Here is a 23,717-nt window from a genome sequence, read left to right as displayed (position 1 = left end):
GTACCCGGTTGCTGAGCGGGGAGGCCCTGGAAGGTGCGGGCTTCCGCCGGCCCACAGGTCACTGATGTCAAGATACCACCTTCAGGCTGACTCCGGAGTCCACACCCCCCCGCCATTGTCGCCAAAATCAGGGGGGCCACAAACGGGCGTCTTCAGCCGGGCTACCAGGCATTTAAACTGGGCCGCTGGCTGTGGGACCCGGACAAGGGGCAGCCATGCGGTGACCAGAGCCAGGTGGCCGGCGGAGCTGAAGGGGGTGGCTGGCGGCAGCGCCCCATGAGCCGGAACCATGTCCTCACCAGGAAGTGGGTTCTAATCGTTTTCAGAATGCCACAAAATCCCGGGGTGCACGATTTAATTTTTTTTTTTTATTTTCTGAAATGGAACCATTGTACATTGTACAAACCATATCTACTGATGGAATAAATAAGTGAAAAATCATACTGCTGTACAACACACAAAAAAAAAAAAAAATCGTAAGAGGAAAAAAAACCATTAGGTCAGGGTAAATAAAGGTCTTTATACCTCTAACCAGGTCCTTGGCCATCATGGACATTCCAAACCATGACATCATTTGTGACGGGAGGTCACCACCCTAGATGAATCGGTCACTGCCTTCCGGGGACGGTGTTAAGTGCCAGCACTTTGTGGAATGTGTAGCCGCAGCGTCCCCCACTTCAAGTCGTGTGGGGAGTAAGTTTGCCCTGGGAGCCCTTTAGGCCGCGGGTGGGGCCTGGTGTCCTCGGAAGGCATTCGCTGGGGACCCCCGCGCCTGGCTCGGCCGGCTGAAAGGTCTTAGATTCGTGGTGGGAGGAGGGCGAGGGGCGCGGGCGGGGTGGGGGACAGCGGCTCCGAGGAGCAGACTGCGTCGGGGAAGGAAGCACATCTGGATTTTTGCAGTCAGATTGGTCTGCGTGGAAGGCCCTCCTGGCCAGCGCTGAGTGCAGGGCCGGGGGCCTGTGCCTGGCGTGGCGCTGGCGGGGCCTCTGGTCCCGACCACAGGCCCATTCCTACCTTCAGGCACTTCAGAAAAAAACTAACGACAGCATCGCGGGTGCCGTCTCCATCCTCACCTCAACCGCGTCGACTCCCCTTGCCTGTCCGGGGAGGCCGCCAGGGGCGCCGGGCGCCCCAGGCTGACTTGCGTGTCCGTGGAGGCCTGTGTGTGAGTCTCCTTCAGCTGTCTCGGTGTGACCTCTCGTTTCCCAAGAAGGAAAGGAAATCAGTATCCAAATGCATCTGCTGTCAACATGGAGTTTTGCTGCAAAGAAACGTTTCTCTAACTACGGGGTCTGGAGGTAAAGCCGCCGTGAGATCCGCTGAGAGGAGAGCAGAGCCGCCCGCCCCGGACCCGCCTGCCGAGGGGCAAATTGATAAGCATTATTTTTTTTTAAGACAGAAACCTTTCGGTATCACTAAACTTCAACATTAAGATTTTCAAAGTTTGTTTTTTTTTCCCTTATTTCAGGAGATATTTTTGCATGAGGTATTTGAAATTCAGGAACATTTTGATTCTTCTTGAAGTGCAGGAAATAGATTGGCTCCCTTCAAAAAAATAAGAGCCTCGCTCTCAGAAACTCTTAGAAAATGGAATCTGGCAGACGCTTCCCTGGGTGGTGAGGAGGAAGATCCACACATCGAAGGTGGTACCTGAATATGCACCGATTAGCAAAAAAACAGAAACAAAAACAAAAATAAAACGAAAACCAACAAAACCCCACCCCGCCCCTCCCCCAGCAGCGGGGGAGCTGGAACTCCAGTGCAGTGAAGAAAGCTCGGGAAGAGGTTCGAGGTCTGAGGAGTCGTATCCAAATGAAGAGCGAACCAGGCCTCAGACCAGTCAGGCGTGTCAGAAGGGGCGTCTCCATGTGGCGAGGGGCAGTCCCGGACACGCGGGGTGGAGGCGGGAGGGGTCTGACCACCCCTTTCCGGAGGTCGGAGGAGTGCAAAGCTTTCCAATTCCTCTGAGCCTGGCTTCTGGCCTTCGAGGCCCGGCCACCCAGGCCCGCGTGCCGTGCCAGGACCACGGCGCGTCCTGGGAACGAGACCCCATCAAGGGTCGGCTCTGAGAGTCATGAAGGTTAGGCAGAAGCTGCCTTCCTGGGGGGGGCCTCGGGAGGTGGGGGGCAGAGGGCGGCGGGTCACGGTGGATTTGAAATCCAAGCGAGGTCCTGTGAGGGTTCAGCACCAGCCCTGCCATCCGCTCCCGGCCTCCACAGCCCTTTTATCTCGAGAGGAGACAGGCCGGCAGTCAGCCACAGGAGCCGCTTCTTCTTCGGAGGGGATGGGAGAGAGCGGGGCGGTGGGGGCAGCAGGTGGAAGTTCCAGAACAATCTAAGGGCTCGGCTTCTCAGTTGGGCTACGGTGAGCTTGGAGACACCAGCCTTGGTGACCCGAAAAAGGGAGGGTGTATAGTGGCCAGCCCTTGGGGACAGCACCCCGACATCTGAGATTCCCCAGCCCCATGAGGCTGGTGCTGCCCCCAACCCTGGCTCGGGTGGCCAAGCCCCCTGTTCCTAGGAACAGGTGTCGGGCGGGGTGGTCCTGCTCTTTCACAGCCTCAGGCCGCCCCTCTGTGCCCGCTGGGCCCCCACTGAAGTCCGGGGCCGCTGGGGGCTGGAGGGAGGTGCGCACGGAAGAGGGAAACTGAGGGCACTTGGCAAAGGGAGATGCAACACAACCAGGAAAACATGCCAGAGGTCACCTCAAGGGCACAAGGCACAAAAAAAGAAAGCGGAAGGAATCAGGTGAACAGGGAGAACCCCGACGAACAGCGGGTTCCTGATCGGGGGCTCCCTCCAATAGCTTATATCGTCAAAAGAGAGAAGTGGGGGGATACAGCAGCAACACAAATGTGATCTTGGCTTCAGGGACTGTGCAGGCGCTCCCGCGCGGCCGCCCACCTGCCCCGGGACGGCCGCCGGCTCCGGGGCTGCGCTTCACAGCAGAGTCCTGCAGTGTCTGGGAAGCGACGCCGCTCCAGCTGGTCTTGGGTGCGCACTTGGTAAACTTGAGAGTTAGTAGTTCTGTTCGCGGCCCTGGGGAGCCGCTCGGGTCAGAGTTGTTCTGGAATTAAGCCTGCGGACGCAGCCCCGCCGATGGGCCGGGGGGTCAAGCCTGGCATCTACATCTCCTCGGAGTTTGGCTGCGAAGTCTCCAGTTTCATTTTTTTAGAGGGCGGCCCTCCTTCCAGATCCTTGGGGGGAACAGAGGAAGAAAAGAGAAATGGGGGTCAACATGCCGGGAGACCAGACCAGACACGAGGTTTGTGAGGTTCATGGCCGATCCAGGAAGGAACTGGGGGCGCCATCATGGCAGCTGGAGACCTGAGGCTCAGCGCCTGCTTGGGGTGACCAAGCCACCTGCTCCTGGCCTCTCTGATTCACCCCCAAGTCTGACAAACAGGGATGACCCCAAAGGACTTCCAGCCAGGACAGTGTGGTCAGCAGGAAAATCCCACAGGAATTTGCTCCCAGCATTTAGGGTTCAGGTCCCTCCCCACCTCCACCCGCCCCAGGCCAGGTCCCCACGGCCTCGGCTGCAGCCCCAACGCCCAGCTGGACACAGAAGGACCCTCAGCGGACCCATGGAGGTCCTGACCGTCCACACAGAAGTCCGCAGAACGGGAGACCTCGCTGCGTGCCCTGACAAGCCACAGGCTCCAGGCCCACATGGCGGCCCTGTGAGCCTCAAGGGGTACCTGAGAGATTGCCGGCGTCTCGGCGGGCAGGGCCGCGTCTCCAGACGGCTGCCGTTCTACTTTCTCTGAACTGTTCATCGAGTTTTCCATCGAAGACTGTGAGTTCTGCTCGTCAGAAGCATCTGAGGGAAAAGCAAGAGAGACAGAAGCTGTTTGCAGACACGTGAAATGTGGAGCCAGATGGACTAATTACTAAAAATACCTGGACTGGGTAGCTCTGCAGGCGGCGGGCTGTCAGGGCTGCAAGAGCAGGGGGGCGCATGGGCCCTCGTTTGTCTTTCTGGGATGTGGCTTTAAGCAGCCAGGCTCTGCGCTGGCCCTGGGGCCTCCCGCCTTCCTTCCCTGCACATCTGCTGCCTGCCGGGAGGAAGACGGGGTGCGCTGCCTCGGGCCGCGAGCTCCGGCGCCCTCTGGTGGACACAACATGCTCCAACCACGATGGCTGCCGGCCCCGCCCTCTTGGAGGACGGAGCCTGCATTTTTACCTGGGCCCCAGCAGAGGTGACTGCTTCTTAGTCATGTGGGCACGTTCCTCATCAGGGCAGTGATTGACCATTGCAAGAAACAGGAAAAAAATAAAATTGAAGTCACTGCCCATCTTAGGCCACCCCCACACGCCACCCCTCGAACTGTAGGGGATTTATGACCACCTTCCAGTACGCCTTTGCCCCCCACACACATCGTCCTCTGCTCTCCCTGAACAGGGATCACATAGTCATTTGGAAGAATTTTTCACATCTTTGTAAAAATGGCCCAAATACAGCAGGAGACAAGATGGCCGCCAGCGAGCATTTCCTGAGGAGCCCCGTTCCCTGTGAGCGGTGGGGAGACTCTTCCCACGCTGTCTCCCTGCTCCCCCAACTGTGCCCTGAGCAGGAGGCAGCAGCAGCCCCAGCAGGGCTGAGCCTGTGCCGCTTTGGAGGGAGCGGAGCGGTGCCCCTACCCCAGGCTGACTCAGGCACAGAGCAGAGCAGAGAGCCCACCCAGGGGAGCAACACCCTCCTGCTTGCCCCAAGACCCCAACACCAGGTCCCCCCAATTGTTTTTTATTTATTTATTTATTTTTAAAAAGATTTATTGATTCATGCATACAAGAACCGGGGTACATGCCAGATGTGCAGGAGGATGAGAGGGTTCACCAGAGACAGAGTGGGGAGCAGAACAAGCAGATGTACCGAAATACACTGCTGAGGGGAGCAGCGGGCGAGACAGGAGAGGTCTGCTGCGCCATGTGGGTAGCTCCCTGGCCGGCCATAATCGAATGCGCGCTGCAGAGGCTGTGGGTAGACAGCCTCACAGCGCCGCTCTCAACCACTTGCGCCACCAGGGAGGCCCCAATTCTTTCTTAAAAAGCACATGAAGATATTCAACAATGCCTTACTCCTGTGGTTTCTGAGTTTAAAGTAGAAACTCCAGAGAGGCCTCCCCGGTGGCGCAGCGGTTGAGCGCTGGGTTGCGAGGCTGCCTGCAGCCTCTGCAGCGCCGGTTCAATCCCCGGCTGCCGGGCGAGGGTCCCACATGGCGCGCAGACCTCTCCTGCCGCCCGCTGCTCCCCCCAGCAGTGTACTTTGGTCCTTCTGCCTGCTCTGCTCCCCGCTCTGGCTCTGGTGAATTCTCTCACCCTCCCGCACTTCTGACTGTACCCAGTGCTTGTAGAAATAAATAAATAAATCTTAAAAAAAAAAAAAAAAAAAAAAAAAAACACAGAGAGTGATGGGTAGGTGGGAAGAATCAGCAGTACTCCAGGGCCTGGGGGAGGGAGGAACTGGGGAGCAGGGCAGGGGGCAGCAAGACCCCCACCTCAGCAGACTGACCTTTCACCCCCGAACCAGAGCCCTGGCCTCTTGCACCTGATACCCGCCAGGGTCTGCGTGGGACCGGCCTGCCACCACAGGGAGGGTCCAGGACCACATGCCCACAGCTGGTGTCCTGGAGGACATGGGTTTAGAGGCTGATCTGAGATCTCACACAACTGCCTCCTGTCCCCTGTGGGCTCTGGGGCCCTGCCTCAGCTCCCCCCCGTCCCGCCTGATGTCTGCTGCTCCGATAAGGGACCATGAGGTGAATGGAATGACAGCGTGCCCGAGCCACCCAGGATAAGTGAGGAATTTTCTAGGGCACAGAACTGATCTCCCCATAAGCCTGACATTTCTTTGGTATTTTTAGTTTTACCCTTAAAATCCAGGTTCAGTGTGATTGCTCAAAAAGTGAAAACACCAAATTGCCACATGAGCCAGCAATCTCACCCCTGGCACAGGCCCTGGAGAGCCCCAGTGGGTCCTGGGGCTCGGATCCTGGTTCATTAGCCAGCCGCTGGGGACAGCCTAGGCGCAATGAACAGAAAAGGACAAACACAATGTGCTCTATGCAGACAATGGAATATTACTCAGTCATGAACAGAAGCAGAGTCCTGACACCTGCCACAGCCTCGGAAACATTTCACTGAACGGAAGAAGCAGGATGCCAGGGCCATACAGTGTGAGACTCCACCTACAGCTGGGCCAGGTGCAGAATAGGTAAGTCCCTGGGTGCAGGGAACAGACCGGGGACTTTGGGGAAGCAACAGCACGTGGCTATTTCATGGGTAAAGAGGTTTTGGGGGGTGAGGACGAGGCTATGGAATTAGAGGGGGTAGCAGCTCAATGCTGCAATGTACTAAACACTGCTGAATTGTAGCCTATAAGTGGCTACTCTCGGATCTCCCTGGTGGCCCAGGGGTTAAAGACCGTGCTGTCAAGCTATCTCCAGCCTCTGCAGCACAAGTTTGATCCCCAGTCAGGGAGCTACCCACATGGCGCAGCAAACCGCTCCTGTCTCCCTGCTGCTCCCCTCAGCGGTGCATTTCAGTAGATCTGCCTGTTCTGCTCCCCACTCTGTCTCTGGTGAATCTTCTCACCCCCTCACCTCTGGCCTACATCCCAGCTCTTGTGTGCATAAATAAATAAATCTTCCAAAAGCAAATAAACAAATAAAATGGCTACTCTCATGTGATTGACTCTCATCTCAAATCAAACCCCACATGAACGATGTATTCTATTTCTTAGCACGTGTTGGCTCGTGCCCTCCCTCTCTGCCCAGTTTCTCTGTGCCCCAGAGTGACTGGAGAGGACAGGGAGCCGGGGGCCTGGATGCAGGCTCAGCGGTCACCCAGGAGGCCTGCTGACCCCTGCCCAGCTGGGCAGCTCGGCGGGAAGCAGCCTGGCGGTGCATCGCCTAGCTCCCTGCGCACCACAGCGCTGGAGCTCACCCAGGGGAAATTATTTTCCTGGGGCCTAAATTTAGTGCAGGGAGTCTGGATATTATGTCACCCCTGAACTCACTCGGCAGTAAACAAGTTCAAAGCAAAGTCAGAGGCTGGAGGGTGGCGGGCAGTGCACCCCCAGACGCACAGGGGCCTATGCTGGTCCTGGGCAGTGGGCCGCAGGCCTGCCGGAGCAGTGCAACCAGGGCATGCAGCGGCCGGAAGAGGGCCTGCAGGGCCCTACCCGGGGCAGGAAAAGTTTTGGGGGTGAGGGGTGGGGCAGTTATGGAAACATTAACCCAGGATGGAATTCCTGCTGAGCTGGCCCTTCAGGGTAAAGGAGACAGACCCCCAAACACAGGAGAAACCGGCGTGGCCGGAACGCAAGCAGGCAGGCCTGGGCTCGTCTGGTCCTGCATGGCCCCCACCATGCAAGGGCCGCCACGGCAGCTCCCGGCTCCCGCAGCCCTCCCTGGAGCCGCCGCCTGCCGCCTTGCTCGCTGCCTCACTCACAGGCTGCCTGAGCAGGGAGGCGACTTTCCTGTGTCTTGATTTATAAATCAGGAGACAGGAAGGCACAGGGGGTGACCGTCCCTAGGCCATGCAGCTGGCAAGTGCTGGCCACATATGGCCAGACCACCCCAGCCCTGTCCCACTGTCTTCTGCCTGCAGCGACCCCTTACCAGTAAGGCACCGGAGACTGGGGGCCTCGGGGTGGGGGGCAAGCGGGGATGCCCACATCAGAGCTCTCTACCCAGGCTGAGTGTGCCCCCTTCACCCCAGGGGACCCTGGGCAGTGTCTGCAAACATTTTTGGTGTCGCTGCTGGGGCTGCTCCTGGCAACCAGTAGGGAGAGGGGAGCAGCAGGGAGGTGTCCCAACTTCTCCCCACGCCTGGGATGGCCCCGCAGCACAGAACCACCCAGGCCAGATGCTGCCCACCCGCTGCAGTGGAAACCCCGCACTGTTGCCGACACGGTAAGTGCCCACGGCACACACACACCCCTTGACGCATCTCCCCGCGAGGGCCATGCCTCAGGCTGCACCCCCAGAGCTGGTCACACCATGCCCTGCAGGGCTGGCTATGCAGAGACGTCAGGGCCAGCCAAGGCCAGCATTGCAACAATAACCACAGCAACCCCCAGAATCAAATGACGAGCCAGTAAAGCGAGGGTCCTGATGTGGACCGGTCTCCATGGTGATCAGAAGCAAGAGTGCTCTGAAAAAGGGCGCTGCCACCTGACACCCACGGCTGAGGTCCCCAGCGCCCTTCCCGGGAGGAGGCCTAGGGTGGGGGGCCTGCTCTCAGTCCATGTCCTAGTGCCCAGTTTCCCCCTAGGGTTACCTGCACGCCCCTCCCCCGCCCAGAGTCCAGAGACCTCAAAATGAACAACTATATATGAACACACCTGTCCATGCCATCAATCACTTCTTACCTCCCCCCGCACCCCCACAAAGGCAGCAGTCCCCTCATTGGTCTTCCTGCCTTCACCCGGCTCCCCACTGCCTGTTCTTCGTCACCACAGCCAGACTGACCCTTTGTATCACAGCCCTAAGACTCTTGTGGGCCTCAGCCTAGAAGCCAGGCAGTGAGGTGGCCTTACGAGCCCCCCAATCAAGGGCCTACCTCATTCTGACCTCACCTCACTTTCCCAGCCCCCCCACTGACGCGTCTAGTCACACTGGGCCACTCCTGCCACAGGGCCTTTGCACAGCCGCTCCCGGACCCCACGGCGCTCGCCTCCCAGTTTCCCATGTGGCTTGCCCTCTTGCCTAACTTCAGCCTCATTTGCGTGGTCACCCCAGTGAGGCCTTTCCTGAGCACTCTGTTTAAAATTGTGGACCCTCCCCTCAAGAATCTAGCAAGAGGCCCCACTCTCCTCTCTTACCCCCGTCTCTAAATCCACGATTTCTGAATGGAGCCCGAGGCAGGCCTCCTTAAAGACCTGCTGTGACTGCCTGAGGCTGGAGAGGGCCTTGAGCCCAGCGCGAGGATGCCTACCTTCAGCTCCGGGCAGCTCCTTCCCATCGGCCTGGGCCTCATCTGCCTTGGCCTCACCGCCGTCCCCAGGCACGGTGGAGGGGGGCTCTGGAGCTGGGCTCGAGTTGCTGCTGTTCTCCTGCTTGATGGGGGAGGCGTCAGCGATGGAGCTCTGGTTACTGTTATCATCTGTGTGGGGACGGAAGCACAGCGTGAATCCCGCAGCTGAGGGGGTCTGGCTCACAGCCCGCTTTCCCCGAGGGGACCCTCCAGTGCCCACAGCGGGCCAGGGCTGGACAGCAGGCCCGACCTTGCCGCTGGCTCACTGAGCACAGGCAGCAGCCATGGGTGAGCGTTCACTCCGGGGGCCGCGGAGCCCTCGCTTCAGGCACGGAAATCAGACCCGACGTGGGCCTGGCTCAGGAGCAGAACTGAGGCCCAAAGACGGCTCACCCGAGACATCTCCCACCAAGCTGCACTTGGTAAGAACAGCAGGAGAGCAGTGAGGCCAGAGGGGCACGTGGTGCATCCCACAGGGCTCAGCAGCCCACTCCTCAGCCAGTCAAGACCACCCAAAAAAAGAGCAGGGGGGCTGTGGATTAGGGAGACTTCAGGGATCTGATGACTGCACAGCGTGGGAGCCGGGACACTGATCCCAACACGCCAGCTGGACGAGACGTTTCGGAAGAATCGGGGAACTTGAACACAGTCTGGGGCTTTAAGGATATTAAGAAACGATCAGTTCTGTGAGGAGTGGCCGCGGTGCAGCGGTGCAGAAATGGCATCTGTTAGCGACACCCACTGACTTAGGTACCAACTTAAATCTCGCAACAGGGAGACGCTGACTCAAAGACGTGCCAGCGCACGGTTGAGCGCTGGGTTGCGAAGCTGCCCGCGGCCTCTGCGGCGCCGGTTCGATCCCCGGCTGCTCCCCGGCCACCGGAGGAGGGTCCCACATGGCGCGCAGACCTCTCCTGCCGCCCGCTGCTCCCCTCAGCAGTGTCCTTCGGTCCTTCTGCCTGCTCTGCTCCCCGCTCTGGCTCTGGTGAATTCTCTCACCCTCCCGCGCTTCTGACTGTACCCAGTGCATGTGTAAACAAAACAAACAAACAAACAAATAAATAAATAAATAAAACATGCCTCTATTTAAAAAAAAAAAAAGACGTGCCAGCGCAGGCTGCGTGCAATCGTGCAATTGTCAGAATTCCCTGGATTCTATACTCAAGGGCTGTGCGTTACCGAGTATGTAAATTACAACTCAATAAAAAAAGATTCTGAAGCCGCTGAATAAATGGAAGAGGCCAGTGTGGTCCGGAGCGACAAGGGGCTGGCCGCGCTGTGCCCTCGCGCCCTCTGCCAAGCAACTTTTTGGAGTAAGAACGCAAGCAGCTCAGAGCGCGGAGGCCGGGCCACGGTGTCAGGGGGCTGAGCCCCAGACCCTCCCGTCGCTGGTGACGCGTGACCCCCGGACACAGGCTGACCTGCGAGTAGGTGCTGCTCCCTGCATCCCCGGCGCCCTCCGCCTTCGACCTTCCGGACAAGCCCGAGCTCTGTCCACACCTGGGCCTGGCCCTGGCTGCACACTCAAGTGGAGGTGACACCGAGGAGGTGACACCTCGCACAGCTGGGCGAGGCCCGGAGGGCTGACTGCAGCCCAGAGGTCCCACCCTCTGCTCCTCCGTCACTGACCCAGGCCACGTCCAGTCAAACGTGGGGTCATCTTGGTTCTCAGAGGGGATGTGGACGCTCAGCAAGGGATGCGGCTACTGCTCACTCAGATGTCTGTTTCTGAGAATGAATGGCAGGCCCGCTACTGTTGCAGCCTGAAGGCCTCTCGGAGGGCTTTCCGACATATGACCTGCCGGCACCCGCTCGGGCTTCTCTGCAGCCAGTTCAGCAGCAGCGAAACTCCCTCAGGCTGGAGGCGGTTGTTGGGCAAATGGCCTTCCTTCTCCAGAACAAGCCGGCCCTGGGTCTGGAGGGCCAGACACCCACCACCCCAGCGCTCCCGTGATTCACTACCTCTGTGCCACCGCCTTGTTGTCCAAAAGGCTCAGGGTGGTCACAGGCACAAAGTCTCGGACTTGAGCTGGAGCTGAGGAAAGGGGGGGAACTGCAAGTTCTTATATGGCCGCCAGACAGGGGAGCCAGACAGGAGAGCCAGGTGTGGGCGGGGCCGCCGGGGAGGCCACACCCTCCCCGTAAGGGACAGCTGCTCCGGCTTCAGCCCCCAGGGGTCAGGGCCAGGACTGGCAGATCTGATTTCCTCAGGGGATGGTGGGAATGCAAACAGCAGAAAGTCATTTTTTTTTGAAATTTGGGTTTGAACCTTTGAGGCCAGAAGTCAGGGGCTGGGTTTTCTGGGCAGGGTGGGGAAGACAGCGAGAGGATTATGGGAGTGCCGAGCATCTGCTGCCTTGATCTGGACTGGTTACCTGGGCGTGTGCAGTTGACAAACATTTCACAGTCACACACGTTATCATTCATGCTTTTCCTTCCTCATAAAAAGAAATAAACACCAACAATGTTGAAACAACAGTTGTAGTGTGTGGCCAGCCTGGGTTTGGTCGGTGGGACAAATAAAACAGCCGAGGAGGATAAGGCTGTCAAAACAGAAGGGCAGGTCCCAGAGTGATAAACATGAAGTCAGAAATCCAGCTTGGAGCTTCCCAGCAGCCAAAGCAAAATAAGAAATGGGACACGTGGCTATATTTCCTAGGAGAATATATTTCCCCCTCAAAAAAACACTTCCCTGGGCACACAGGGCTGCCAAATGTCTCCTGGGAGACTTATTCAATGGATGAAGAGGTCTCACTGATGTCTCTGGCTTATTTTCTACTACTTTTTTTTTTTTTTTAAGATTTATTTACTGGGCCTCCCCGGTGGCACAGCAGTGGAGCGCTAGGTTGCGAAGCTGCCCGCGGCCTCTGCGACGCCGGTTTGATCCCCGGCTGCTCCCCGGCCACCAGAGGAGGGTCCCACATGGCGCGCAGACCTCTCCTGCCGCCCGCTGCTCCCCTCAGCAGTGTCTTTGGTCTGTCTACCTGCTCTGCTCCCTGCTCTGGCTCTGGTGGGTTCTCTCACCCTCCCGTGCTCTGTCTGTACCCAGTGCATGTATAAACAAAAACAAACAAATAAATAAAAACATGCCTCTGAAAAAAAAAAGCTAAAAAAAAAAAAAAAGATTTATTTACTAATGCATACAAGAACTGGGGTATAGACCAGAGGTGCAGGGGGTGAGAGGATCCCACCAGGGGAACAGAACAGGCAGAGCTACTGAAATACACTGCTGGGGGGAGCAGCGGGTGAGACAGGAGAGGTCTGCTGCACCATGTGGTAGCTCCCTGGGAGGCCAGGGATCGAAACCGGTGCTGCAGCAGCTGCGGATAGCTTCACAGTGCTGCGTCTTAACCCCTTTTTGCCACTAGGGAGGCCTCTATTTTCTGCTTCTTGGCTCCCCGCAAAGGGAAAGGATGTTTCTTCTCCTCTGCTGAGCCTTCTCCTTGCAGAGGCCTCCAGCGCTGCCCAGCCCTCCTACCCCTTGTCTGGAATGTGAACCAACCTGCTGCGGAAACGCAGGCACAACCCAGCACAACCCAGCAGGCCCCACGGGGCGGCAGGAGGGGGTGGGGCTCACCGTGCATGTCCATCATCCCCGGAGAGGAGCTGTTCTCCGGGGTTGTCACCTCCGAGCCGCACTTCTCATCTTTGCCCTTTTTCTTGTTCTTGTTTTTCTGGAGAAGACAGAGCAGAAGCCAAGTCACCAAACTGCACGCAGATGCCGGGTCCCAGGGGAGTGGTGGTTTATTCTGCCAACTTGCCTTGGGGCCCCAGTCTCTGGGGGTGCCTGTCTTTGAACCTGTGTCACTAGGGGGCTCACCTGCCTTGCAGTCAAAGAGCAAGAGCGGAGGGGAAGCTGGGGGGCTAGAATGAGCGAGCACCAGCAAACACCCTGGTGGCAGGAAGCTGCTGCTTTGGGCAGGTATCTGGGAAGAGGTCGTGGCTACACTGACCAGGTACAACGCGATGCCAGGTGAGGGGGGAAAGGAGCCGCACACCTTCCCACCACCTTCAGGCCCCAGGGCAGTGGCTCCAGGGGTCGGCTGACTCCCAGTCACAGGGGAGAGCAGTTCAGAGGGGAGTCCCAGGGAGGACGCAGGTGAAGGAGGTGCTTTTTGTTTGCGCTTCTGTATTTTCCCGAGGGGATCGGGTCATGCTGGGAACCACCTGTTCTCATCAGCTAAGAGGCTCATTAAATCAGGGCACACTCATTTGCTGTGACACCATGAGACGATGACAGAGAATAGGACAGCTCTTCGTGACTAATGTGGAGTGATCTAGAGAAATCAAAAATATTTCCATATCCCCAAGACACAGAAGGTGCAGAAGATGTGAACAGAATTCTGTTCCTCAGGCGTGCAGGCCCGGGTTCTCCGGAAGGACAGACACGGGGACAGCGCTGGGCTGGGCGAGGGTGCACAGGCACAGGGAGCAGCTTTATAGGAAGATACATAGTCCAAAAAGAAAGAAAAAAAGAAACAAGTGACATTTGAAGAACATGTAAACTGGCAGGGAAAGTAGACTGGTGGTTCTCAGGATCGGGAAATGAGGGTGACTCCGAACAGGGATGGATTTTCTTGGGGGCAGGGGGTTAGAATGTTCTGGAATCACAGGTCTGAACATACCAACACCAAGCTGTACTCTTCAAAGAGGGCATCTTAGCCCACGTGGAGTGTCTTCACTGTTTATAATGGACAGTGAATTTGGTAACATGTTTTACGTACTTAAGAGAATAAAATCTACGAGTTCTGAAAAGAAATCTAGGGTGCCGCCAAGGCTGAGCTGGGTGGAGAGGCTGTCCCTCTATGGTGCAGACACCCAGACGCGGCCGGGAGAGACGGACTCAGCCATGCGGGCAGGGCCCAGGGACCTCCATTTCGAGGCATGCCTTCCAGGGGGTGGGGGTGGGGGGCTCCGCCAGGCTGGGCACCATTGCCCCAGAGCAGGAAGCGGCTCAGAGACCACCGCCCCTCAGCACTGGCGCTTCCTTGCGCATCTGAACAGCTGGGCTGAGTGCCCGCGGGTGGCATATGGCCTTTGCGAGGTTGCAGAGCCAGGAGGTGGGTGCCGCTGCTCCCCTGAGAGGGCATAAAGACACTGCCAGGCAGGGCCATGGCAGGCTGATCTGGGGTGGCCTGTCAGGCTCCCCACCCACTGCCTCCAGCGTGGAGCTGCCCTGTCCTCCCGGAGAGCCCAAGCTTCTCGCTTTCTCCTTGATCACAATCCATTTTGCACTTCCCTGATGTCTGTTTTGTGCTATTCTATAATTATCTTCCCCCAACGAGATTCTAAATTCCTGGAGAGAAGGGACCCGTCTTCGTGAACGCACAGCGCGTATCCAACACCTAATGAAGTGCAAGGCGCAGGCGTAAGCCAGGGGCTGCCTTCCAGGGCCGGCCGTGCTCTGTGCTCCCTCCGGACGGGCCGGTGTCAAATGCCACGACGTCCTGGTCCTGGGCCAGGCCCAGAAGGGCCCCAGCGCCCCATCTAGTGCCCTCCCGCCCTGGGGTGAGCTGCCTGGAGACCCAGATCCACAGAGCAAGTAAAGACGGCAGAGGGAGACTTAATCCATAGTCACGGGCCGCCAAAGCCCCTGCACACGGACCAGTCATAACCGCCCCTCCAAGAGCCGCGGGCGTGAGTGTGAGCACATCTTCCCGGACCAAAGGGCTCTGTGCGTGAATAGGAAGGCAGCCCGGGCAGGAGGACCAGCTCAGGCAAAGGCCTGTGGACGGGACTGTTCTGGATTCTGTGTGGAAATGAGAGGAGCTGACCTGCAGTCTTTGGGGGTAACTGGTCTGGGACCCCGGCTGTGATGGGCCAGCTGCCTGCTCTCCTGCCAGCAGAGATCCCGCATGGCCCCTGGAGCGCCCTCTAGTGGTCACCAGCAGCCCCCGCCAAGAGCAGACAATGTGCTTTGGACTCAGATATTTGCTGTGTGATTCTGGGGACTGGCTTCACCCCTCTGAGCCTATGTCCAAATTTTTGTACAGAGAGGATACAAAGATCTACTCCACAGACTGCGGGAAAAAAGAGGGAATGCCAAGCAGAGGCCAGGTGCTCAGGAGTGGCGGTACGAGGTGGGGGGTCTACCCTCAAACCATGGCCTGGGCCAGGGTGCAGGGGGATGGCTCCTCTGCACCATGGGGAGCAGCCAGAGCTTCCAGCTCCGAAGTGACACCTTGCAGGGGACACTCCCCACCTTTGAGAGCCAAACTTGGGCTGGGCTTGGGGGAGAACACATCCAACAGCCTCTTTGGCCTCTGCTTGGATCCCAGTGCCCAGGCGGCACTGGACAGCTCCTCTTCCAGGCAGAAACGGGCAGTGGCGGGGGGGGGGGGGCATGGATGGACAGCCCTGCCCCAGGACCCGGCCCCCATACTCACATCATCAACCTTGGGCTCCGTCACGGGGACCCACTTGTAGATTCGAAGGGATGTGTCACCCACAGTCACCCACTTCTTCTCCCTGCGAAGGAAGAAGAGGAGCCCGTTACCGGGGCCTCTGGAGCAGGACCCCACTCGGCCCTTGGGGGCATGTCCTGGGAGCAGCTGTGACAGAGCAGCAGCTCAGCATGGGGGCCTGGAGCAGGAGCCCATGTCACACAGGCCAGGGCTGGAACCCCCTGCCAGCCATGTGGCAGCTGGGAATGCTGGCAGAGTCCCTTCACCAGCCCCGGCCTCAGTTTCCCCATCCGTTAGACCAATGGGGTCCTCGATCTCTCCCACAGCCACGAGGACCAGTAAGATTGGTGACACTGGCGCGAGAGGGACAAGCCTCAAGCCAGCCCTCCCCTGGTGGACAGGGCCCTCCCGTGGGGTGGGGCTCACCCTGTGCACTAGGCAATGCCAGAGGTGGGGGGGGGAGCAGGGAGAGACAGTGGGGATGCCCACACCAACCTTCGGGTCGATGCTGCAGGGAGCACCAAGGGTGCGAGGGCACAGGGCAAAGTTGAGGCTGTGGCTGCAACCCAGTGCCCACCCCAGGTGTTGGTACAGAGAGGCTGTGGCTGAGAAACATGGCCTGGACCGTGGCAGCAGTCAGTGACCTCCGCCCCGTTGGCCATCTGCTCTGATGCCCACGTGTGCCTGGGCACCCTCATGAGACCCCAGCCACTAGAGGCAGTTTGTGAATGAGAAGAAGAAAGTCACAGCACTGCGAAGGTGATGGAACAACTGGCTTCCAGGAAGGAGTAATCACCGCCCTCCCCTGCAAGCCACCATGCTCGGGAGCATGGCCACAGCTGCAAACCGAGTCTTTGACCCCCTGCCTGCGGCCAGGCCACTTCCTGCCCTGAAGCTGGAGTGAAAGCCCAAGGTCCTACACCCCAGGGCGCGGAAGAGGAGAGCGCCCCAGGCAGGCAGCAGGGAGCAGTTCTGACTCTCCTAGACACCCCAGGAAAAGGTCAGCTGATTCAGAGGCCCACAATGGGCACCAGGGCCAGACGCACACCTGGTACAGGTGGTCCTGCCATGCTGGTGGGACACCTAAGAGCCACCAGTGCCCCTCACCATAAGGGGTCCTGGGCCCTTAGCACACTCAACGCCAGAGAACCAAACCGAGCACATCTCTGCTCCCCAAACTGTGTGTGCGGGGGTCTGTGCCTTCCCTGGGGGGGGCCAGACCCACTTTCCATGACATACACCGGGGCTCTCATCTTCTCAGTTGTGCACGTGTCGCACCCGGGACAGGCGGGAACTGTCACCTTCCCTGTCGGACTGAAACTGGGGGAGGTCAAGTCCCCCCCAGCCAGTGTGCAAACTTTAGCTGGCATCCTGGATGCCAAATGAGCAGCCAGAAGCCACAAGGTGCTTTAAAAAATCTGAGCCAACTGCTGAACTTGAAGAAAAAGCATCAAGGCGCCACATAAACTCCAGATCCCCAGCTACTACCACAAACACCACCTGGTTACGGGGCCCGCAGGGCTTCCCCCAGAGGGTACTGTGGTACTTGCACCCCCCGGACAGATGGACTGAATGAGGTCCCCGCTAGAGGCTCAGCCCCAAACGCTCGGCCCCAGCCCTGGCTCCTGCACAGGACCCCAGAGTCCCCAGGCCGTCAGTGTTCTCCTGGCCCAGGGCTACACGTGGTGACACAACAGTCCTGGCCCCCCAGAGAGCTCTAAGCCCCCCACCTTGTATTCACTCCCCAAGGCTAGTTCTTGACACCTTCGGAGGCCTGGCCGATGGCCAGCCTCATGTCCACTAGGCCAGGCCCACTCAGGCTTCGTGTCTGATGAAAGCTACAGAGGTGACATTCCCCGGGGACAGCCTCTTAGTCCTCACGCGTCCCCGAGGACCCTGGCCTAGGCCTGCTTCTCCACCCACGACTCTGACCCCCACTCCGGGACACCGGCCCCTGCCTCCCACCTCTGGCCCAGTTTCCCAAAAGCGGGCCCACCATTTTGTTTCTCCTTCAGCCATCTTCTGGCTGCCTCACACCACCCGCCTGCCCCGTCGGGAGACAGAAGGGAGGACAGGACTTGGGCCCCAGCTGCTGGATTTTCCTGGGGCCCAGGGAAGGGCATGACTGGCAGAGGGGGGGTTTTTAGGGGTCACGGGCTGAGAAGAAATACCACCCCAGGCTCACAGGCTGAGTGGCGGTCAGACACCTCTGTTCTCTGCATAAAAGACAGGCTACAGAATGAAGGAAGAATTTCAGGGACGTGTGCAAGTCTTTAAGTGTAAGTATATGCCAAGTATCGCATGGGATATACTTACACTTAAAAGGGTATTTTTAAAAACGCCCTTTATTTATTATTTCGTTGTTGAAAATTCAAATGCACCTGGGTGTCTTCGTAATTTGATTTGCTAAATCTAGCAACCCGGCCACATCCCAGCCAGTGGTTAAAGGCCTGGTCCATGGCCACACAGTTAATAAACAACCCAAAGCCCCGAGGACTTGCTGGAACACCCATCTGGAGAAGCCGTGAAGGTGAGATTTGGCTTTTCAGGGGGCCGGGACGCCTAGGAAACTGGGTGAGGCCTTTTTTTGCTGGGGGGAGAGTGGGGAATCAGCAAAGCCAAGCTTCTGCGGAGTCCGCCTTCAGGTAGGGATGTTTCAGGAGCGGCCCTGTCTGCAGGAATAAGGGGTCTGCCAGGCACCGTCTGATTCGTCCTCCACAACCCCAGGAGGGGCAGCGCACAGGACCCTGGCCCCAAGGGGGAGACGTTACATGATCTGCCCAAGGTCACAGCAAGGGAGTTAACTGGGCGCGCAAGCAGGAGCCCTCGGAGCCTGAGGTCCTCAGAGGACATGACGCGTTTCCCAAAACACAAGGAGGGAGACACATTCTCTGCCCTCACCTGTGGGGCCCGGACCCGCGGTGGCCCCGGCAGGACGGGAGGTCTCCAGGAAGGCTGCTCTGGAGTCAGGCAGGGTGGCCCAGCTCCTAACCTCCAGCTGTCCTCCCTGCAGAGCAGCTGGGAGGGTGCCAAAGCCTCTGGGACCCCAGGGAGCAGGCACCCCACCTCGCCGTGGGGAGCAGAGGGTGGGAGCTGGCCCTTGCCCTGCCTCTCCTCCCAGGCAGGGCCAGGAGGCCTCAGGGCTAGGAGGACCCAGGTCCAGGCCCCAAGGCAGGGGACAGCTCCAGCCCTCCCACTGGGAACCCTGCAGGGCGGGCGGTTTTCCTGCCTGTGGGATGCGGCCTGCAGCCCTTTCTGCCATTTTTAAATGGCTCCAGTTGGGCAGGGGGTGCGCCCCACGCTGGGGTCTCCCACAGCACCCAGAACTTGGGTCTCAACTTTGGAAGGCCTCTCCTCCTCACGGTTCTGAAAATTCTTTGTCCCACTGGAGCCAAACCCAGCGGCGGCCGGGCGCGCCGCCATCTGCACGCAGCCCCTGCCCAGGAGGCCCGCGCACGCGGAGGGGCTGATGTTCCTCCTGCCTTTTTTGTTGGGGTTGACTCAGAAAGGACGGCCGACTTGGGACGGGGCCAGACCGGGGGCTCCCCCCCGGCGGCTTTCACAGACCGAGGCGTTACTCAAGAAATGACACCCCCAAACATACACACACCCCACCCCGCGGCTTGCTTCAGGCTTCGAGTCCCGGGTCAGGGGCGCCCTCTGGGCACCCACCCCCGGGAGGGCGTCGTGGGGGCGCCGCTCCCGCCCTGACCCCCGGGAGGCCGTGGGAAAAAAAATAATAAAGTTGAAATCAGGGCGCGGGGAGTTTTCAACAAGTCCGCCCAGCCGGGCGGGCCGGCGCCTCGGGCCTGGCCCGCGGCCGTCGGGAGGGAGCCGGGGCGGGCGGGGAGCCGCCGCCGTGGCGGTCGCCGCGAGCAGGCCGGGGCCGGGGCCCGAGCCCGGGGGCGCGCAGGGGCGCAGGGGGCGCCCCCTCCCCGGCGCCGAGAACAAAACAACGGCTCCCCCGCCACGCGCGCGGCGGCCCCGGGAGGCAGCGCGGCCGGGACCGGCTTTCCGGCCCCCGCAACGCCGCGGCCGGGCCCGGCGCCTCCTCCCCGCGCGGCCCGTCTCGCCTCCCCGCCGCGAGCCCTCGCTCCAGGCAGCCGCAGCGCTAAATTTGAACGGCTCGCGCTCCGCGCACTCCGCGGCGGCGCCGGCCCGAGGAGGAGCGGCCGCGGGCCGCGCGCGGAGGCCGGAGCAGGCCGGGCCGGGGGCCGCGCGGCGCCGCCGGGGCGCGCGGGGGCGGCGGGCGGCGCCTGCACAATGGAGCCCGCGCGCCCCGCCGCCGCCGGCCTCGCGGCCCCGGGCGCGGGAAGCCGCTTTCATGTGACTTGCACAAAACGAAATGGCTTCTGGGGCCGGCCCGAGCCCCCTCCCGCGCGCCGGCCGCCGCGCCGGGGCCGCCCCGCCGCGCGCCCCCCGCGCCCCGCCGGCCCCGCCGCGCGCCAGGTGGGCGACGGGCGCGAGCGCACCTGGGCAGCGGCCGCGGCCCCCGCCCCGCGCAGGTGACCCGCTCCGCCCGCCCCCGCCCCGCCGCCCGCCGCCCGCGGCCCGCGCGCAGCGCCGCCGGCTCCCGGGCTCCCGGGCTCTCGGGCTCGCGGGCTCCCGGCTCTCCGGCGCGCGGGCGCGGGCGCGGGCGGGGGGCCGGGGCCCGCGGGCCGGCGGGCGCGCCGAAGCCTCCGCTCACCATTTGCGCACTTTCTCGATAGCCGCCATGACCCTCTTGATATCATCTTTGGCCCGGCTCCGGGTCTCGGCTCGAACCGACCTGCCCGACATGGTGCTGCGGAGAGGGAGCTGGGAGCGCCCGCCGGGTCCTGCTCGCGCTCCGCGGCGGCCACACTCGCGCCGCCCGCCCGCCGCCCGCTCACTCACTCGCGCACACACGCGCACACACGCGCACACACACACGCACACACACACACAAAGCCCGGCCGCCGCGCGCCCGGGGCCCAGTGCGCAAGCGCCGGGCGGCAGCTGCTCCGAGCAGGGGGAGCCGCGCGGCCTCCGGGCGCCGCCGCCGGCCTCCCCCGCCCCCGGCTCCCGGGGGGCGCCCGCGCCCCGACTCGCCGGGGAGGCGGCCCGGGGGGACCCCGCTGCGGCGCGCGCGGGGGGGGCGGACACTCACGCGGAGGCCGCAGGTGCCGGGGCCCGCGGGCGGCCGGCCGGGGAGGGGGCGCGGGGCCGCGGGCCGGGAGGCCAGCTCCGCGGGGTCCTCGCCTTCTCAGAGTTGAGGGCGCGGTCCGGGACGCGAGGTGCCGGTGGGGAGAGTCGAGCCGCGGGGATCCCCGCTGCTGGCCCTCTGCCCAGGGGAAGTCCACGCGCCGGGACGCCGCCTCCCGGTCCTTGGTCCCTTTGGGAAACCCGGGTCGGAGGACAGGTGCCTGGGGCGGGGCGGGCGGGGAGAGACGTTCGACCTCGCTTATCAAATAGCTTTCGGCGCAGGAAAAGCTGGCTGATTATCAGCATTTTAACTGGGGCTCTTCCTCTGCCCCTGGAGATAAGGCGCTCGCCATCCATCAGGTGAGGGCTCTCTGTCCCAGAACTGCCTTGGAAACTTAAGCCTTTGCAGTGGAAGTCCCAGACTCAGCCCCCGGGCTGCTGCTGCCCAAATGACCCGCCGGGCACGCGGACCGGCCTGCCTGCAGGGAGGAGTTTTGCGTTGGGTCTTGCCCATCAGGCCCAGGACACAGCTCTGTGGAGGATCCACAACTACAGGGACAACCCAGGTGCCCGGGCAGCTTTGCCTTCAGCTGTGCTGCGCCAGCCTGACCACGGCCAAGCTTGGCCTGATGGGTCAGGCGCTGCAGGGCCACCCTGTTAGGGAGCCCATGGCTTGGAGATGTGTGGGTCATTTACAGGTGGAGAAGTGACCCAGTGCCAGACAGGTTCAATGTCACAGCCATAAGCAAGATCTCCACTCACACTCCTTCTAGAGCCAGCAGTTTCCCTTGAGGTTTTGGTTTTGGGTGAAAGGCTCCAGGAATGAGGAGACTGAACACAGGCCTTTTCCAGGCCTGCTGTCCAAAATGCACATTCCCTATGAACCACACGGAGGCTGGCAGGGAAAGCAGGGAAAGTATATAGCCGGCCATCACACACAGTCGCCCTCTGAGGGTGTCTGGTCAGCAGATACGTGCCTAGGGCCTCAGAACCTCGAATGGGAAGATATCCTATCATAAACCCAGATATCACGGATGCGTGTGTGCATGAGCCATTAAAAAGGCCCCACGCCGATCGAGCCATGACATGGAGGGGTCTGGACAGCAGGGAAGACAGACACCAAAGGCCACAGCGTAGATGAAACACCCATTTCATCCCAATGTTCCATTTACGGGACTATCTAGAAGTGGCAAAGCTGTGGAGCCAGACAGCAGATGGGTGGCGGCCTGGGGCTGGGGAGTCACTGCTAAGGGGTGTGGGGTTTCCTTTCAGGGAGAGACAAAGCTCTGGGCGTAGGTAAGGGTGATGTCTGCGCCACATTGTGGATGGCCTCGAGGCCGCTGTGCACTTTAAAAGTTATAAGGGTCAGTTTTCTGTGATAGGCATTTTGCCACAATAAAAAGAAATCCTAATATTCAGCTTCTCTAGAAATAGCAGATCTGCTCGATACGGGACCCCGTGCCAGCGGGCGGAGAGCCCCAGGTCACCGACCTGTCACCTGTCACTCCGCTTGTTTGTGTGAACAGATGGCCCCGGAATGCCTTTGTGTTTTTGATCTCTGATTAAACTATAAAGCTTTCTACAAATGTTCCTTATAAATCGAGTATGTCACTTTTTATAGTCGCCTGTTCCCGGTGGATATTTTTATACTTGTTTCCTTCTACAGAGCCCTCGGTGTCTGACAATTCTCATATGTGAAGTATCTGAGGGTCCGTTTCTACTACTTCTGGCTCATGGTGTCCTATTTCCTTGTGCTCCACGTGGCTCACATTGACCACGCTGGACGATGTATGGTTACATTTTATTATAGGGAGCATTCGAGGCCCTGGATGAGGTTACTCTCGAGATGATTTACATTCGTGGCTGCCAGGCTCCCAGGGGCTCCGCCAGTCCAGGACGGTGTCTGTCCCAGCTCAGGCCCTGTGCGCCCCTGCACCATCCAGATGATGCCAATATGGAGGACCAGCTGGACGGGGCTGGTTTGCTGATTGCGGCTGGGGGCGGCTCAGAGATGCCGGGATAGTTTGCAATCAGCCACAGCTGGAGAGTTTACACCCCGGAAGTTGGTAAATCGTCTCTACATCATCGGGGGCCCCAAGCCCAGCCTGAGCGGGGTGGGAAACATGTTGGACCCCACGGGGCCCCAAAGCATGGAGGGCAAGGACTCAGCCCCACCTCATACATTCCCTCAACAAGCCATTCACACTGGAGCGCCCAGTGCTGGGCCTGGCAGGAAAGTGGCTTCCTGGCTAGGTTACTTCCCAGGCTTCTCTTTTTCCTTCCATTTCTGCTGATCCTGACTATCTTAGCAGCAGGTGGTGATTTTAGGATGTTTTGAAATACTCTTCAGCGCTTTTAGTAGCTTTCAGCTCAAGACTTCGTCTGAATAACCAGTTACCCCAAATTGTAAGTCAGGCTCTGTCTCAGTGTTGGCGGCTCTCTGGACATGTTACTAGGGTCAAGGAAGCAGGTTATTTAGGCAAGGCTTTGGTCTCCACCTCGCTGTGCTCATCTGTAAAATAGGGAGGCGGTGAGCAACACAGACTCGTTCTGGAATCAAAGAGAATATCTGTCCAGCACTTAGGATCCTGCTTGGCAAGTAACAAGTGCTAGACGGGAAGGACCTGTAGCATCTCTGCGTCATTAGGACCCACCTTGCAGACTGGAGTCAAGCCGCGCTTCCTGTCCAGGCTGCCAAATTCAGCTCATTCTACATCTCCCGTTAAATGCTCCTCCGAAAGCTCATTCACCAGGGAGTGGAGGAGGTTTCCATCTCTGGCCGGGAGATGGGAGATGCGTAATGCGGAGGAAAATAAACCCAGGCCCGGCTCCCGTGTTTCCCAGCAGCTTCGGTCCTCACCTAGCAACTCGCAGCTGCAGCAGCAGCCGCTTGCAGAGACGTTTTGGTTTTGGGGAGCAGGACATAAACGAGACCCAACCAAGGGGGAAGCTTTGGAGATGACACTCCAACCTAGGAGGACACGACAGACCCTTCCTCAGAGACAGGGAGAGACAGAAACCCCTTGCACAGACCAGGGCCCCCTGGAGCAGGAGCCGCAGGCAGTTAGCCATGCCCTGGCCGAGACCCAGCTCTCCTGAGTGGTCTCTGGACTCCGCATCAGCCGTGACACTGACAGGTTGAAAGCGGCCTTGGCAGGAGCATTTACAC

At 59.8% G+C, this 23,717-nt stretch overlaps 1 protein-coding gene across 2 annotated transcripts; it reads right to left on the bottom strand.

The window, feature by feature from the left end:
* Nucleotides 1–337: 337 nt before the first annotated feature.
* BCL7A (BAF chromatin remodeling complex subunit BCL7A) lies at nt 338–20,227 on the bottom strand. Of its 2 annotated transcripts, none has more exons than XM_037511236.2 (6): nt 20,073–20,227; nt 15,368–15,449; nt 12,559–12,655; nt 8,943–9,110; nt 3,701–3,822; nt 338–3,196 (listed from the first exon to the last, which is right to left on the bottom strand). In XM_037511236.2, exons 1-6 carry the CDS (start codon nt 20,162–20,164, stop codon nt 3,125–3,127), a joined length of 633 nt encoding a protein of 210 aa, XP_037367133.1. In that variant the 5' UTR covers nt 20,165–20,227; the 3' UTR covers nt 338–3,124. The 2 variants fall into 2 exon arrangements, with proteins under 2 accessions (XP_037367133.1, XP_037367132.1); XM_037511235.2 differs by lacking the exon at nt 20,073–20,227 and adding an exon at nt 15,881–19,066.
* Between the last annotated feature and the right edge of the window lie 3,490 nt (nt 20,228–23,717).

This window comes from Talpa occidentalis, unplaced genomic scaffold (genome assembly GCF_014898055.3).
Source record: "Talpa occidentalis isolate TD23 unplaced genomic scaffold, MPIMG_talOcc4v2.1 talOcc4.14, whole genome shotgun sequence".
Classification (NCBI taxonomy): domain Eukaryota; kingdom Metazoa; phylum Chordata; class Mammalia; order Eulipotyphla; family Talpidae; genus Talpa; species Talpa occidentalis.
The sequence above is the reverse complement of the archived record's forward strand: the minus strand, read 5'-3'. Positions and strand labels throughout refer to the sequence as shown.

Excerpts from the sequence above, each read along its gene's own strand:
- BCL7A (XM_037511235.2), bottom strand. The coding sequence starts at position 16,083 with ATGAGGGTGCCCAGGCACACGTGGGCATCAGAGCAGATGGCCAACGGG. Across the intron at positions 15,450-15,880 it reads CCTGCAGCATCGACCCGAAG|GGAGAAGAAGTGGGTGACTG; the intron begins GTTGGTGTGGGC and ends CTTCCTTCGCAG. Across the intron at positions 9,111-12,558 it reads GGGGATGATGGACATGCACG|ATGATAACAGTAACCAGAGC; the intron begins GTGAGCCCCACC and ends GTCCCCACACAG.